Source organism: Osmia bicornis, chromosome 10 (genome assembly GCF_907164935.1).
Source record: "Osmia bicornis bicornis chromosome 10, iOsmBic2.1, whole genome shotgun sequence".
Lineage (NCBI taxonomy): Eukaryota > Metazoa > Arthropoda > Insecta > Hymenoptera > Megachilidae > Osmia > Osmia bicornis.
The window spans coordinates 649,989-667,869 of record NC_060225.1 but is presented as its reverse complement, the minus strand read 5'-3'; the positions used below and the strand labels follow the sequence as shown (position 1 = coordinate 667,869).

The 17,881-nt window shown below is 38.7% G+C and overlaps 1 protein-coding gene and 1 long non-coding RNA gene across 2 annotated transcripts; one reads left to right on the top strand and one right to left on the bottom strand.

Moving 5' to 3' along the window:
* Nucleotides 1-5,847: 5,847 nt before the first annotated feature.
* On the bottom strand, nucleotides 5,848-10,159 carry LOC123988252. The gene is made up of 3 exons (XR_006829801.1): nucleotides 9,277-10,159; nucleotides 6,283-6,705; nucleotides 5,848-6,193 (listed from the first exon to the last, which is right to left on the bottom strand). It is a non-coding gene; the product is annotated as an uncharacterized LOC123988252 (long non-coding RNA).
* A 6,003-nt stretch (nucleotides 10,160-16,162) lies between these two features.
* LOC123988248 lies at nucleotides 16,163-17,676 on the top strand. The gene is made up of 2 exons (XM_046287510.1): nucleotides 16,163-16,762; nucleotides 16,796-17,676. Exons 1-2 carry the CDS (start codon nucleotides 16,633-16,635, stop codon nucleotides 17,314-17,316), a joined length of 651 nt encoding a protein of 216 aa, XP_046143466.1. The 5' UTR covers nucleotides 16,163-16,632; the 3' UTR covers nucleotides 17,317-17,676.
* The last annotated feature ends 205 nt before the right edge of the window (nucleotides 17,677-17,881 follow it).

The window sequence follows — 17,881 nt, the reverse complement described above, 5'->3', positions numbered from 1 at the left end:
TTGCGCAACCCCGGATCGAGATGGCGTCGGATGGTCGCGACGAGAACTGCCGTCTCACTATTAAGGATAGGAATAGTAATTTATATTTTTTAATTGATACAGGGGCGGATATCTCCGTATTGCCGCACAGATCGGTAAGAGGAGAACCCGCCATTACTGACTCTAAGATTTATGCGGCGAATGGCACTCCGATAAGTACATTCGGATCGCGGAGGTTGACTCTGAACCTCGGATTGCGTCGTCCGTACACGTGGGAGTTCATTGTCGCGAAGGTTCAACAGCCTATTATCGGTGCTGATTTTCTCAAGCGTTTCGGTCTTCTGGTTGATTTACGAAATAAGAGACTGATCGACGAATTAACTAAAATACAAACTACTGGTTTTTTACAGATGGCGACTCAAACTTCATTGACGACTGTTGACATAAACAACCCGTACAGACGACTGTTACAGGAATTTATTGCCATTACTCGGACAGTACAAAAACAGGAAGTTCCCGCCCATCAGGTACGTCACCACATAGTAACCAGGGGCTCACCGGTCGCGGAAAGGGCGCGAAGGTTGCCCCCGGAAAAATTAAAGGCAGCAAAAGCCGAAGTTGACCACCTTATTGCAGCAGGGATTTGCCAGCCTTCTAGTAGTCAGTGGGCAAGTCCATTACATATGGTCCAAAAAAAGAATGGTGGCTGGAGACTATGTGGTGACTACCGGCGTCTAAACAGCATTACAGTCCCTGACAAATATCCAATTCCTCACGTGCAGGATTTCGCACATAGACTTGACGGAACGACAGTTTTTACTACTTTAGATTTAACGTGGGCTTATCACCAGATACCAATCAATCCAGAGGATCGAGCGAAAACCGCCATCATCACGCCATTCGGGCTATACGAGTTTAATGTGATGACGTTTGGGTTAAAGAATGCAGCACAGAGTTTTCAAAGATTCATGGACGATGTACTCAGAGGTTTGAACTTCGTTTTCTGTTTTGTGGACGATATTTTGATCGCCTCTGCCAATGAGCTTGAACACGAGGAGCATCTGAGGTGTGTTTTTGAAAGGCTAAAGGCTTACGGGTTATCGATTAATTTGTCGAAGTGCGTTTTTGGGGCACATTCCGTACAGTACCTGGGGTACCTGATAGACTCTATGGGAGCCAGGCCTGTACCGGAAAAAGTTGAAGCCATTAAAAATTATAATAAGCCAAAGACAATAGCCGATTTGCGCAGATTTTTGAGCATTCTAAATTTTTATCGAAGGTTCATTAAGGATGCAGCTGCGATACAGGCTCCACTTCATAAATACTTAGAAGGAGCAAGGAAACGTGATAAGCGAGTTATTCAATGGACGCCTGAGGCTGAGGAAGCCTTCGATAAGTGTAAAGGCTCATTGGCGGATGCAGCACTGCTAGTACATCCACGCGATAACGCACCTTTAATGTTAGCTACAGACGCTTCCGATATTGCTATGGGAGCGGTTTTGCAACAGGAAGTTAAAGGAATGTGGGAACCACTAGGTTTTTTTTCAAAGAAGTTTACACCCCAAGAGTCAAGGTACAGTACGTATGACAGAGAATTAACAGCAATTTTTAAAGCAACCAAATATTTTAGACACATGTTAGAAGGACGTGACTTTACCATACAGACGGACCATAAACCACTGACTTACGTTTTTGCACAGAAATCTGATAAAGCCTCACCTAGACAATTACGTCAACTTGATTATATAGGACAGTTCACTACTAGGATAGTTCACATTTCGGGAGTAAATAATTCAGTGGCTGATGCTCTATCACGGCTGGACGTTGTCAGTATGCCAGTCGTGGTGAGTACACAAGAAATAGCCCAACAGCAGGAATTAGATACAGAGCTTACACGTATTCTGCAGGGTGGTTCTTCATTAGACCTGAAACAGCTTAAATTAGATAGTTCTGAAACTATCGTTTATTGTGACATATCCACCGACAACATCAGGCCTTATATACCAGCAGTGTTAAGAAGGCGCATCTTTGATACCGTCCACAATCTTGCGCATCCGAGTGGTAGAGCTACGAAGAGGATGATTGGCAGTAGATTTGTTTGGCCAAAAATGAATAGAGATGTAGTTCGGTGGGCCAGAACTTGTATTAATTGCCAAAGAAGTAAGGTTGCCAGACATACTGTTAATGTTCCTCAAAAGATGGTTGTTCCAGAGGGTAGATTCGACCATGTACACTTAGACATTATAGGACCTCTGCCCATAGCGAAGGGTTATAAATACTGTGTAACGATGATAGACAGGTTTTCCCGGTGGCCTGAGGCTGTGCCAGTCAAGGATATTTCTGCGGAAATCGTCGCCTCAGAATTCTACGCCGCATGGGTGGCGAGGTTTGGAGCCCCGGCCACTATCACAACCGACAGGGGAGCTCAATTTGAAGCTCAACTATTTTCTGCGTTAACGGTTCTTGTAGGGTGTAAAAGAATCCGCACCACTGCTTACCATCCAGCGTCGAATGGCATGGTAGAGCGGTGGCATAGGTCCCTAAAAGCGGCAATAATGTGTCACGAGTCACAGGACTGGGTCGCGGTGCTTCCCACGGTGTTATTGGGACTGCGATGTAGTTTTAAAGAGGACATAGGTGCATCGGCAGCTGAATTATTGTATGGTGCACCCCTTAGATTACCTGGCGAATTTTTTATGGACGTTCAACCTCTTGACAGTTTTAATATTAGTAAATTCCGTGACGCCATGAGACAAGTACGACCAAAACCCACGGTGCATCACGCACGCAAATCGCACTTTGTATCTAAAGATTTATATTCGTGCAGTCATGTTTTTGTGCGCGTTGACGCTGTTAGAAGGCCCCTGGAACAGCCATACGAGGGCCCATGTCGCGTATTGCGGAGAATATCCGATCGCACCTTCCTTATCGAGTTACGAGGAAAGGACCAGGTCGTTTCGGTGGAACGGTTGAAACCGGCATTTATAGAAATATTAGAAGAGTCAACGCAACCCTTAACACGTTGAGTGCTACGCCGGTCCCTAGGGACCGGAGGTGGACTTTCCGTTCAGCCGGCGCCGGTCCCTGGGGACCGGCAATCGATTTTTCGTTTAAGCGGCGTGGATTCTCGGCATCAAGTGCTCACGCGCTTGGGCGACACCGAGCCGAGCGCTGCCGGCTGAGCGGAAAGTCTAGCGAAATCGGCGCCGCACTCAACGTGTTAAGGACCTATTCGAGGGTGTCGTCTGCTCTCCGTAACGGGTCGAGAGACTCGGAAGGGGGTAGTGTGGCGACCTCTGCTGATGGTCGACCGTCTCGCCGAAGCGTACACTTCCGATAAATTTACCGCGACATCTACTTCCGGGAAAAGCGTCGTTTTCCCGTTCCGGATGGAAGTTTTTCCATTCTCGTGGGGACGTTTGAAGCGGTAGCTTTGTGTTTTGAGAAACTTTGTATTCCGTTCGTGGGTGTTCGCATCAGAGAATTTAAATGCGTTGTTGAGCGTTCTAAGCTGTGTCAAGTGCATTAGGACCAGTTAAATATACATCGTAATTACAAATTTATAATAATTGACAATTAATAAAACTCTATATGAAAAGCGGTAGTGAGCTTGTTTTCCATCAATTGATAAAGTAGGAATCCTAACTCCTAAGGAATCACTTATTCCTACACATATTCCAATATGGAAGATTTATTCCATGTATGAAATGAATAGTTAGAGTTTTAATATTGAAAATATGTATTTGAAAATGTTGTTATAAATGCAGATACGTGTTTTAGTTTGAATTGCTCAGCGAAGAATGAATGGTTACAAAAGTAATTCTGATTTGTTTAAAATAACAAAAGAACAATAAACGTTGTTACAAAAAGTTGGCGGTGAGAAAATTCTTCAATCTGTCTTATCGACAGCGGCCGCCACACGACGCTGCGGCGTGAATGTGTTAAGGGGGTAGACACGGGTAATGCAGCGAGGTGACATTACCGGCAAAAATGGGCTTAAACAGGGGTTTACGGGAATACATTTTTCGTCCTTCTATGAGAAGATTTAGGGCTGGGTGAGGGCTCACTCGAAAGAGGAAGGTCCAATGCAGGGCGGTCTGGTCATGGTTCAACGCGACTGTGTTGATATCTAATAATATGAGTGTCCAAAGTAGAGGAAAAATCGACAAAATACATCCGCAGATTCCAAGTATTTTTTAGGTCACTAAAACAGTTCCGTGACTCAAACGGTGACCAGACCGCCCTGCATTGAACCTTCCTCTTCCGAATGAACCGTTATTTAGATCAAAATCTTCTCATATGAGGACGAAAAGTGTATTCCCGTAAAAGCATACCCAAAGGCCAATTCCCGCATTATCTGGATACTACAGAGCAAGTCACGTGACAAATTTAGTTCAGCTAGTAGTTATAAGGTGGCGTCTAAGTAGAAAGGCTGCCGATCTGGAATCGTAGCCAGAATCAAGCGTCAGTTTGATTACGTCACTCGAACTGTGCTGCGAAGGCAAGCGAAAAGGGCAACAACGCCCGAACGCTGAGTGAGACGCACTACAGTCATACTGTCCTTCTCTCATTCTGAATGTTGAGATTGTCCCTTTTCTCTAAGTTTTGACTGCCGCCCGCCTGGATTTTTCATAGCGCCCCATAACAAACCTCGCCTCATTCAAACTATACCGTGTTTGGTATCATTTTAATCAGAAAAATTTCACCAATGCGCTAGTAAAAATTTCATTTAAAAAAAGTCAAAAATAAAAAGGTTTTATAATTGAATTAGTATTAGTCACACCTATATGTTTCGGCTCTTTCCTTCGATCATTGGACCTCTCTCTTTCCACCACTGTCTGTCCTTTTCTACGTTCACGCTTGGCTGCTCGTCGCGTGTAACCCGAGATTCGACACCTCGACTGGATATATGCAACGCCTGGGTCCCAATGTTTGTTGCATATATCCAAGTTTTACTATACTTTTATTAATTAAGAAACATTTATTTAAAAAAGTTAATAACTTTTTCTAAAAATAATTCTCAGATTGCATGTTCCTTCGCTTCTTTACAGTAGGCATATATTTTTCAGCAGCGAGGAGTGCTACGGTGCGCTATATAAAATCCACACGTTTGGTCAGTCAGAATTTATCGGAGCGGGACAATTCTATGATTTGGGTTGAAAGAAGGATAGCATGATCACCGTACATCTCACTCTAAACACGCGCCAATCTTTCGTTTTCGTTCTTCGGGCGTATCGTTGCGATGCCTCTGGCGAGATGAGCGTTTGAATGTGTTTGTAAAAATACTTGAGGCGCTGTTGCCTTCCTAGATCGTGTTGCGCGCACGCTAGCTGAGAATTAAACCTTTCAAGTTCGTAACAAAACACGCAAGTGGCTCCACCAGGCCCAACGAAAAAACTACTGTAATACCGACGTCTCGAATCGGAGAGGTTACGTGTCGTGTCTACCCCCTTAATGAATTTGTAGCCAACTTCACTGCGACAAGTTCAGTACAACTCAGTGTACAGGAGAATGGTGAAATACTGATTACTTAAGAAAAACACCCCGAAAATAAATCTGTTGCCAGATTTATTAAAATTTTTTGAGACAGATACGTTAGTATGTTTTTTCAGCATAGAATGTGGTTGTCAGTTGTCAGTTGACCTTGTTGCTGAACACACGTAACGCTCTAGCTCTCCTATTTGAAGATAACCGTTCTACACTAGTAATTTCACTCGTGTTTTCTTCCTTTTCTGCCTACTTGTCGCAAAGCGCAGTTATAAGTATTGTCACTCATGTCAGTGCAAGATAGTGCAAGTGAGCTAACTGCACATTGGATCTATTCGAGTTTACTGCATAAAACAAGGGAAGAACAATACAAAGTTTCACACCGTACTTGTCCACGATTTATTTGTTACACCTATTCGAGAACTACATCGCTGCAATATGGCTGACAAGTGCAAGGGTTGTGCAAAATCCGCAATGTCCAATCCGGCCAGATGCATGGCCTGCGGGATAATCTCGCATACCGGTGCAAATTGTTTATTCATATCGGGTCACCCTTAACGGGCGACTTTTGAATTGTAAAACTGATCCTCTCTTAATGCCATCTGGCAGTTCTTCGGCAATCATCTCTCCAGTCAGCTCACGTGCGTCTACATCAGGTGGCTCCGCCTCCTCCTTTACGTTCGAGGATATCAGGGATCTCTTCCGCAATGAGATACTGAACCTACGACTAGAATATGATAACATTATCAAAAACGAGTTGTCAACTTTGATGGGCGAAATGACTGCAATGTGGTGTGAATTAAATGAACGGCTCACTCTTTTGGAGAATCGAAATGATGCTGGTCAAAACACGACTATCTCTACTCCGGAATTGACGTTCACCATTGTGGCTGAGATTGCTGAGGAGGAGAAGAGGTCCAAGAACGTTCTCATCCGCGGCGTCCCGGAACCATCAGCTACAGGCACTGGAACTCCACAATCGACTCGCGACCAGGACGTTTCTACAGCTAGACAAATCCTGAATAGCATCGATTCGGCGGACTACATAGCAATTAGTGTTTCTCGATTAGGAAAACCAGGTAAATCACCAGGCTCCTACATATTTCCTTGCAGGACGCTGAGTTCGCCAGGCATATTCTTGCCAACAAAAGTAGATGCAGCGGACTCTTCAAAATAACGGATGATAAGTCTCCAACAGAACAGGCATATTTACGGGATCTGCGCCTCAAACTTCAAACTCTTCACAACCAAGGAGATACAATAAAAGCTGGATATATGCAACGAAAGATTGGCTCGATATATGCAACATCGCTATCCCCCTAGGCGAACCGAGACGCTCGACAAGGAAGCCGTGTAATACGATCCGAACTGTTATATCGGCGTGACTAATACTAATTCAACCATAAAACTTTTTTATTTTTAACTTTTTCTTAATGAAACTTTTATTAACGCATTTGTGAGATTTTTCTGATTAAAATAATACCAAACACGATATAGTTTGAATTATATTCATTTATTTATTTATTTATTCAGAATATGCTGCTGAACTATTGACTGCAAATTAGGTGCTTTATGATGTTAGGAACAGCCCGTGATTTCCATGAAACTGGACAGTTTCTTTCTATTGAAAATTAAAGTAATTTACAAACTAACAATAATAAGAGAATGATAATAGAATAAATAAACAATAATAATAGAATAAACAACATAGAATCGACACCTTGGCTACATATGTATAAGACAGGCCGTACATCAAAGATGCATCAAACACGCAACATGCAATATGCGACGTAATGTAAATGTTACATGTTGCTAAATTGCGTAAACCAGTGCAGGAAATTAATCCTGAAAAATTAAAACAATTTTATATGCGCGGTATTTACCTTACGTCGCATGTTGCATGTTGCGTGTTTGATGCATCTTTGGTGTACGGCCTATCTAAATGATGTGTACGAACGCAGAATTGGCATCGCGGCTAAATACAAACGATGTGTACGAACTCAGAATCGACACCTCGTCTGGATATATGCAACGTTTGAAAGCAGAACCGACACCGCGGCTGGTTTTCATTTCCAACCCTCTTTTGCTTTTCGCCAACTTTTAACATCAATTTTAGCAAGTAATTATAATTGAAACTATATCGTGTTTGGTACCATTTTAATCAGAAAAATCTCACCAATGCGCTAGTAAAAGTTTCATTAAAAATAAGTCAAAAATAAAATAGTTTTATGATTGAATTAGTATTACTCGCACCGATACGTTTCGGCTCTTTCCTTTGATCATTGGACCTCTCTCTTTCCTCCACTGTCTGTCCCTTTCTACGTTCACGCTTGGCTGGTCGTCGCGTGTAACCCGAGATTCGACACCTCGGCTGGATATATGCAACGTCTGGGTTCCAATCTCTGTTGCATATATCCAGCTTTTACTGTACCACGAAGACCATACGGTATATTAAGGGCATCCCATGTATTGTTGATTCTCACAACAAATCTAAGCCTGGCAGTTCAAGAAACTAATTAAGTTTCTAAATCTAGGTGCACGATAGTGCGCCAGGCCAAGTTCCAGCCTACGCACACAGTGTGTATATTACACGAAGGTTTAAAGCCGATTTTTACCCTTTCATAAGTTTTGTCCACTTCAAGATAAACCCATGAAATTTAAAATACATATTACGAGAGTGGAGATAAGCAAAACCTACGAGTTTCAAATTTCTGCGTTTAGCCGTTTCCAAGATATAGGCGGTGGAAAATTGGAGTTTATACGACTCACCGACTCACTGACTCATCAAAATTATAAAGCACTTCCCGTGTAGGTAGAAACTTGAAATTTGGCATGGTGATAGATATTGACGTGTAAATAAAGGGAAAAATCGAAAAATCCCAAAAAGTTTGAAAGTATCCCGCCCACAGGGGTTTTAATTGTTAGCAGCTAGGGTATACTAATATACTATAATAAACCACTTCATGGGTAGGTTAAATGTTGAAATTTGATGGGAAGAAGGTTCTTTTAGCACAAGTACAGAAAATTATCAAAAATGCCTAAAAAGTGTAATAGTGCCCCGCCCACAGAAGTTTTTTTTATGAAAGTAGAGGGTAGAGTTTTTATATTATAATTCTATAAACCAGTTCCCGTGTAAGAAGAATTATTAAAACTGTTTTGGTAGGAAGAAGGAAGCTCTATGGAAAACTTTCTCAAGAAAAACAATCTACATTATTTTAAACACTTAGAAAAAAGTAAGGATATCTCCCACAAAAAAACATAAATGTGAAACAAAGGCCAAGTGCTCCCCCCCCCAATCCTAACGCAAAGGCCAATAAAAGAAATGAAATCAATTATCTATGTCCAAGTTCTTTTATTCAGTCTTCAGACAAAGACTAATTGTAAGTGTAGGTATACGTTTCAAACTAAAAATATCGGCCAATAAAAGAGGTGATATAAAAACAACATGTCCAAGTTCATTGCTAAGGAGTCCTGAGTGAAGACACTACTTTCCCTAGTATACCTCATTGTTGATCTACCTACTTATTATAAATAAAAATATACTTGAACTAAATATTAACAATAATACTTGGCAATGTTTTGTTTCCTTAGCAATGAACTTGGACATGTTGTTTTTATATCACCTCTTTTATTAGCCGATGTTTTTAGTTTGAAACGTATACCTACACTTACAACTAGTCTTTGTCTGAAGACTGAATAAAAGAACTTGGACATAGATAATTGATTTCATTTCTTTTATTGGCCTTTGCGTTAGGATTTGGGGGGGGGGGGGGGGGATATTTATTATCAGAATGTTTCCAGATTACGTACCAAAATGATTGACTTAAGTTCCTCTCTGTTTACATCTTTAGTGGATTACGACATTATCATTCTGACCGAGACGTGGCTCAAATGCAACTTTTTCACTGAACTAGGAATGGATGACTATACTGTGTTTCTCAACGATTAAAGCGACTCCTCCAGCTCTTTTGAAAGGAGCGAGGGTGTTCTAATAGCTGTTCACACAAGCTTATCTTGTTCTTTGCTCTCCCTACCTACTGACCACTTGGAGCATCTCTTCATCAATATCAGCTCTCCGCTTTCCTCTCACTTTCTTATTGTTTCTACCATTTATCTTCCGCCTGGTTCTCCATCATCCTTCTACTCTGATCATTTCCAATGCATTTCCAACATTTCAACCGTATACGCCTCAGCTTCACTAATAATCACTGGTGACTAAAATATTCCTTTTCTTAACTGGACTTCTCAAACCTCATCCTACATCTCTCAGCTCATCTCTTGCTCCACCAACAGCAGATCCACTCAAATAACCAACCTTGTTTATGAACTGATAGGCCAATGTGATCTCATCCAACTTAATCACTTCGCAAACTCTTCTGGCTCAATTCTCGATCTCATCTTCACAAATCATGCTAACATTCACATACAATCTCCTACTGAATCACTTCTTCTCATCGATCTGTATCATCCTCCTCTCAATCTCTCTACTCAACTTTTCATACCCTCTATCTCTGGTTCCTCTTCGGCCACACCCAAGAGCAGACCTGACTACAGTAGAGCAAATTACTCTGGTATGCTTATTTTCTTTAACTCTATCAGTTGGGACGATAACATGTCCAATTTATCTGTTGACGATGCAGTGGAGCTTATGTATGAGCAACTCTAACAGGTAATAAACACATTTATTCCTATTAAAACTTGTTAGATTATGGGGATTGTTATAATAAAATGAACAATATATTTCAACTCAAAATACTTTATTTAAAGGCTCGGAAGGACGTCTTTTCACTATGACGATTTGACACGAAGTGGCGAGAAAGCCCGTAAGGACAAAGCTAGAAAAATCGGTTGCCCACTTAAAGGTTCTACGTAGACCAAGACTGCATTCAGTCTGTTACCCAGGCCCTCAGGTATAAACAGTCCCAGGCCTATGGGTCCGTTGACGTCTGGTCCATAAACAAACCATTGAAGCACACAGTGTTTCTCAAATTAAATTAAATTTATTTTTGCTTTCTAGCTGACGTATTGTTAATAATCCAACACGCCTCCTCAAAAATAAATCAGTATATCCAGAACAAAAATTATACTCTATAAAACTTCTATAATCTATACTATGATTAATATGATATATAATAATAATAATAATATCTACAAAAAAAAACAAAACCACACAAATCAATAAAAAAAAATAATAGAAGAAACTATCCTTCCTTGCCTTCTTTGGGAACTACACATGGTCCAACATTTGTTGCGAGGATTAGGGAAACCCAGTAAAACCTAATCAGACCATTTAAAATATTTAAAACTATATATGTATATATATATATGTAAAACAAAAAAAAATATTAAATAGAATTATTCTAATCCCATCTTGGCTCTAAACTCCAGAAATTTAGCTGCTGGCAATGGCTTTGTCAACACATCAGCTGCTTGGCGTTCTGTACAAACAAATTCAAGTCTTATTACATTCTTCTCTATTTGCTCTCTAGAGAAATGATACTTTATATCAATATGCTTCGATCTTTTATGATTGCCTGGATTATTTGCTATACTAATACAACCATTGTTGTCTTCATAAATTACAATCGGCTCTGAAATATTTATATTGATGCTGAGTGCTAACGACTTTAACCAAATAGCCTCTCTTACGGCCTCAAAAAGTGCCATATATTCTGCTTCAGTTGATGAAGCAGCTACCGACGCCTGTCTTTTCGTCGACCAGCTTATTGTACAACTTTCAAATAATTGAAACAAGTACCCGGTTGTGCTTTTTCTATCGTTTTCATCATGTCCACCCCAATCAGCATCAACATAACCACTTATTATATTGTTATAATTCCTTCTTATATAATTTAATTTAATATTAACTGAGCCTTTAAGATATCTCAATACCCTTTTTAAATTTTGCCAGAGTTCCCTATTATTTTTATTAGTATACCTGCTTAAAATATTTACTGCAATACTTAAGTCAGGTCTTGTACATATCATTATATACATTAAGCAACCAATTAAATTCCTACATGGTGCTTCATACTTTACATCTGAATTTAAAGCTTCATAATCCAGTTTACTCGGAAGAGGTGTACTAACAGCTTTACAATCGTGCATATTAAATTTTTCTAAGACTGTTTTTATATATGTACTCTGATCTAAAGTTATTCTATCATCAATTCTCTCAACCTTTATTCCTAAGAAAAAACTAATCTCTTTCAAGTCGGTCATGCTAAATTTACTCTTTAAATAACTTTTAAAATTAGTCATTGTTTCCGCATTTCCAGTAGCAATCTTGTGATTGCTTGATCTTGTGATCGTCCACATAAAGTACAACATATATATTTTTAGATATATTTCCTCTATCGAGAACATATATACAACGATCAACTGAAGAACTTCGGAAACCTCTTTCTATAAGACTTTTTTCAAATACTTCAAACCAGCATCTTGCTGCTTGTTTCAAACCATATATAGCTTTATTTAATTTGCACACTTGATTGCTTTTACTTAAGACTCCTTCAGGAACTTTCATATAAATTTGCTCCTTTAATATGCCATTTAAAAATGCAGTCTTTACATCCATATGATGTATTAATAAATCAAATTGATTTGCAAAAGCAATTATAAATCTAAAACTCGAAATTCTAGCTACTGGTGCAAATGTTTCATTATAGTCAGTTAAATATTCTTGACTAAAACCACGAGCAACAAGCCGTGCTTTATATTTTGATAGGTTTCCGTGTTCATCATGCTTAATTGTAAATATCCATTTGCAGTCCACAATATTAGTATTTTTCGGTCTTTCTACTAATGTCCAAGTTTTATTTACTAAAAGCGAATTAATTTCATCATTAATAGCTTGTTCCCATTGAATTTTATCATCCCTTAATTTTATTTCTGCAAATGAATTTGGAATTTTTCCAACAAACGATTGTGCACACACAAGAAGATCGTATTGTGAATTACTTTCATCATATGAAATAATAGGATGTTTTCTTATTCTATCACTCCTTCTAAGTTTATTTTCAACTTGTACTTCTACTTTATCATTTTGAAATGAAGGTCCGCTTTGCGAATCTGTTTCAATTACAGATTTATTATCTAATTCAACTTCAGGGATTACTTTTTCACTCGACTTAGATATATCTGATTTATCATTATCAGATTTATTATACTTCTCATCAATTTTTACTGATTTTGACTGTATGTCAGATGCATCAATTTTACTTTCAAGATCTACATTATCTCCTTCAGTTCTCACAACTGGACGAGTTTTTAAGTAATTGATTTCATCAATTATTACATCCCTGACTACTACGAATTTACCATTTTCCACATCCCACACTTTATAACTATTCGGTTCATAACCAACCAATATACCTTTCGATGATTTCTCATCGAATTTGGTTTTTCTCGTTTTATTATGAATATATACTGTAGAACCGAATATCTTTAAATACCTTAATTTGGGCTTTTTACCATGCCACAATTCGAATGGAGTTTTATTAATTTTTAAAGCTTTAGTTGGAGTTAAGTTAATTAAAAATGTAGCAGTTAGAACTGCCTCACCCCAAAATACTTTATCTAAATCTGCACCACTTATCATTGTGCGTGCTTTTTCTGTTATTGTTCTAACCATACGTTCAGAAACACCATTCAATTGAGGGGTTCGTGGAACTGTTAAATGGTAACTAATACCTTTCTGCACGCAATAGTCCTTCATTTCATTTGATAAATATTCTCTACCATTATCACAATATAAATTTACTACTTTTAAATTAAAATGAGCTTCACTCTTTGCAATAAAATCTTTAAAAACTGAAAAAACATCTGACTTATATGTCAATAAATATGTTACACAATAATGAGTGAATTCGTCTACAAACAGTACGTAATAATTCTTGTTATTTATTGTGGGAGGAGTGATAGGTCCACAAACATCAGAGTGGACAATAAACAATGGTCGTTTTATATGACTTTTATCTTTAACTTTTTCAAATGGTAATCGTGCTTGTTTACCGTTTATACAAGCTTCGCATAAGTTATCATTCGGTACAATTTTATCAATGTATTCTATGTCATCAACCATTTGCTTATTTTTTAACTCTAAGAATTTAGATCTTCCCATGTGCCCCAAACGCCTATGCCACAATTCATAATTATTATTTAAAACATGATTTATTTGAACATTTATACTGCTTACCCTTTTTGCATTTATTTCTAATTCCACTGCAATTAAATTATTTAAGGGCTTACCAGTCATGATGGTTTTACCATTTTTTTCGATGGTCACACCATTTGTATCGAAGACGATACTCATCCCTTTTTGCTGCATCCTTCGTACAGACAAAAGATTGTACGGTACATCCGCACAGTAAAGGACATCTTTCAGAGTTCCTTCAAAACCCAAATTGGTTTTGACCTGGATGTTTCCTTTCCTAGTAGCCGTAATGAATGCTCCGGTCTTCGCTATTGAAATTTTCACGGGCGGCTGCAATTCTTCGAAATCGGAGAACACGTTGTCCTTGTTGACTAAATGGTCCGACGCTCCGGAATCCAAAAGAAACGTCAACTTTCCTTTTTCTTCCATCATATGGTCGTCCCCAGCCATAAATACAAATCCCGATGTATTTTCCTCTTCTGTCCCCTTCGGTTCTGCTTGGACTGTTTGAACAGTTTGGACAGTTCTTTTACGCTGCTCTTTATATTGGAGGCTCCTTTGATAATGAAAGCAGTCTCTAATTTTATGTCCCTTTCTACCGCAGTGATGACACTTTATCATCGACGCACTAATTTTTGACCTCGAGAATTGTTTCTTATATTTTTTAAAAATTTGAGGTCTACTCGAGCCACTCGCACCTCTAAAGTTATGTCTAATATTTTGTGTGTTCACTTGCTGAGCTTGAAGCACCTTTTCACTCGTTGAACTGCACTCCGCTCTTAATTTAACCTCGTGGTCCAATAATCGTGTCTTTACGAATGCTAACGTTATATTATCTTCCGATAAAGTTTCTATCGCTGTTATTACCCCGTCATAATTTGTTGGAAGTGTCAATAAAAGATGCGACACTTTATCCGTCTCTTCCATTTTCGCTCCTGCTGCCGACAGTTCAGTGATAAGGTCATCAAAGACTGTAAAATGTCTCACAAGAGGTATATCACCCTGCAATTTCAAACTTAACAATTTTTTTCTTATTGCCAATTGAGTTGCTAAACTCTTCCTCTCATATATTGCATCCAAATTTTCAAAAATCTCTCTCGCAGTACACCCAGTACTCGCGAACCCGAGAAAAGAATCAGATAAATATTCCACTATCACATTTTTAGCGACCCTTTCAGCTTTTATCCATTCGATGGTCAACATGTCTGGAGCTCTTTCATCAATCACCTTAATCATGTCTAGTTCGCTCATTAGAGCACGCACTCTCAGCTTCCAAACACTATACCGCTCACCATCGAAAGATTTAATGTTTCTTTTTGTTTTAAAATTTTCCATTGTTTTTATTGTCTTTTTTTAAAAAAACTAACACACAAAAAAAAAACACACGATTATATATATAAAGAAAATGAAATGCCTCTAAATATAGATTAATACACTATTTAAATAAAAAAAATTAATCACTATACTTAGTCACTATAGTTTCTTAATCAGTATATTATTTGTCTGTCACTTTATTAAAACACACAGTTAATTATTAAAATTGTTCACTGGGCCCATAACCTGTTAGATTATGGGGATTGTTATAATAAAATGAACAATATATTTCAACTCAAAATACTTTATTTAAAGGCTCGGAAGGACGTCTTTTCACTATGACGATTTGACACGAAGTGGCGAGAAAGCCCGTAAGGACAAAGCTAGAAAAATCGGTTGCCCACTTAAAGGTTCTACGTAGACCAAGACTGCATTCAGTCTGTTACCCAGGCCCTCAGGTATAAACAGTCCCAGGCCTATGGGTCCGTTGACGTCTGGTCCATAAACAAACCATTGAAGCACACAGTGTTTCTCAAATTAAATTAAATTTATTTTTGCTTTCTAGCTGACGTATTGTTAATAATCCAACAAAACTATTCGACAAAATAGCTATCCATCATGGTTCACCAGAGAGTTAACAATATAAGCAGCACATTTACAATATAAAGTGCACTCCCGATACTGTGACTATTTACCCTTTTGCGCACTTAGAAGCAAATGTACCTCACTCACTAGAAACATCGTTTGTCAACAGAAATCGCTTGTCTCACTCGCTCCCAGTAAATATGAACTATGCGAACCAGGAATCCAGTGATCCTCAAACGATTGCCAATTTATTTGCTGACTTCTCTTCAAACTCAATCGGAGTAATCGGAGCTATGCATCTCCTGCTTAGATATCAGTATCAGCGACGTATTCACTGAAATTGACAACCTCAAAGTTTATAAAAGTCCTGGCGAAGACGAGCTCCCTAGCTGTATCTTTAAACAATGCAAGTTTATCTTGTCTAGACCTCTGTGGATTATCTTTTATAAATCGCTGAGGGTTGGCAAATATCCTGTTCATTGGAAAAAAGCATTATAACACCAATATTCAAAGCTGGCGATAAAACTAAAGTAGAAAACTACAGACCAATCACGTTACTTAACGTTGCATCTAAAATTTTTGAAGCCATTGTATGCAAAAAACTCTCTAAACTTATGCATAACTATCTAGCTCCAGAGTAGTATGGCTTCATAAGCGGTAGATCAACAACATCCAACTTAGCGTGCTATATTAGTTATATTTCCCAGGCTTTAGAGAAACACAAGCAGGTCGATGCCATCTACACAGATTTTGCCAAGGCGTTCGACAGAGTCAATCATAGTCTATTGATTGATAAACTCTACTCCTTTGGCGTGAATGGTACTCTCTTGCAATGGTTGTATACTTATATAACAGGTCGATTGCAGACAATTAACTATCATGGACACACGTCCAGAACTATTTTTATATCCCCGGGTGTCCCTCAAGGATCACATCTAGGACCATTGCTTTTCCTGCTATTCATTGATGATATTAGATACGCCTTCACTAATTGTAACTTTTTATTATTTGATGACGACCTTAAACTGTTTCGCGTTATCACTTCTGATATAGATGCTCATTATCTACAGCAAGATATACACCGGTTAGAAGAGTGGTGCAACAACAATTTAATGAATCTCAATCTTGCCAAATGTAGCATTATCAGATTCCACAGAGGCAGTGATTCCATTGTCCTAAATTATACTCTTTACAACACAGCCCTAAATAACATAGTATGCACCAGGGATCTTGGAGTATTAATAGACAGCTCGCTGTCATTTGAACAACACATTGTAGCAGCCACAAATTCAGCTTCCAGGATGTTGGGCTACCTGAAGCGCACTTGTGCTCATTTTCAAGATCCTAATACATTTCTTGTTCTATACTATGCACTAGTCTTGTCTCACCCAAACTACGCTAGCATAATATGGGCACCTCGTCTATCCAAACATATAAATACTCTTGAGCGGATACAACATAGATTTCTACGCTTCCTCCCCTCTAAAACCACCTCTCCCATGGGGCGATTTGACCATGACTACAGTAACATCATACGTAGATTCAAAGTTCTCTCTCTTAATGATAGACGCACCATAAATGAAATCGTTTTCATCCAGAAGCTTCTTTCCAACAAAATAGACTGTGCACAACTGCTTGAACAGGTACCTTTTCACATCCCACCATGGGCCACCAGATCCTCCAATTTGTTCCATCAATATAACTACTCTTCCAGATATGGGCACTTTAATATTATTAATAGAGTATGCACCACTGCGAATAGATTTAACTCAGTCAGTGAAATATGTATTCATTGACTCTGTCGACAAAACGAAACATAACCTACGAAACCTCTTCATCGATAACACGACATTACGATAGCACTAACTCCGTATATAGTGCATTATACTACACCAATTTGCACTAGTGAAATTCAGCATTCCACACTCACTAAAAATGCCGACTTCACTGTAGTATCAAATCACTGTCTACTCGTTCATTCTCTCTCCATTCATATGCTTATACTAACGCGGCCATATTACTACTACTATATGTTTATGTTTACGCTTGTAACACTGCGATATTATATACATTAATTCATTGATTCAGTATTTCTTTGATACCTAATACTTAAACTGACGCACTTTATGTATTTCCTGCTATGTAACGCTTGTTTTAAGGGGGGACATACAATTGGAAGCCATAAATTTGCAAGGTTTTGCGGAATTTTTTTGAACAGGAAGAAATAGTCGTACATTTTTGAAACTTTTGCATCTATTAGCATGTATATTAAGGAAGAAAATCATATTTTTTTAAATGTTTAGTTTTTCAAAATGGCCGTCTTATTGATATGATAGTCTGTTAGCGTCAGCACGTGTTCAA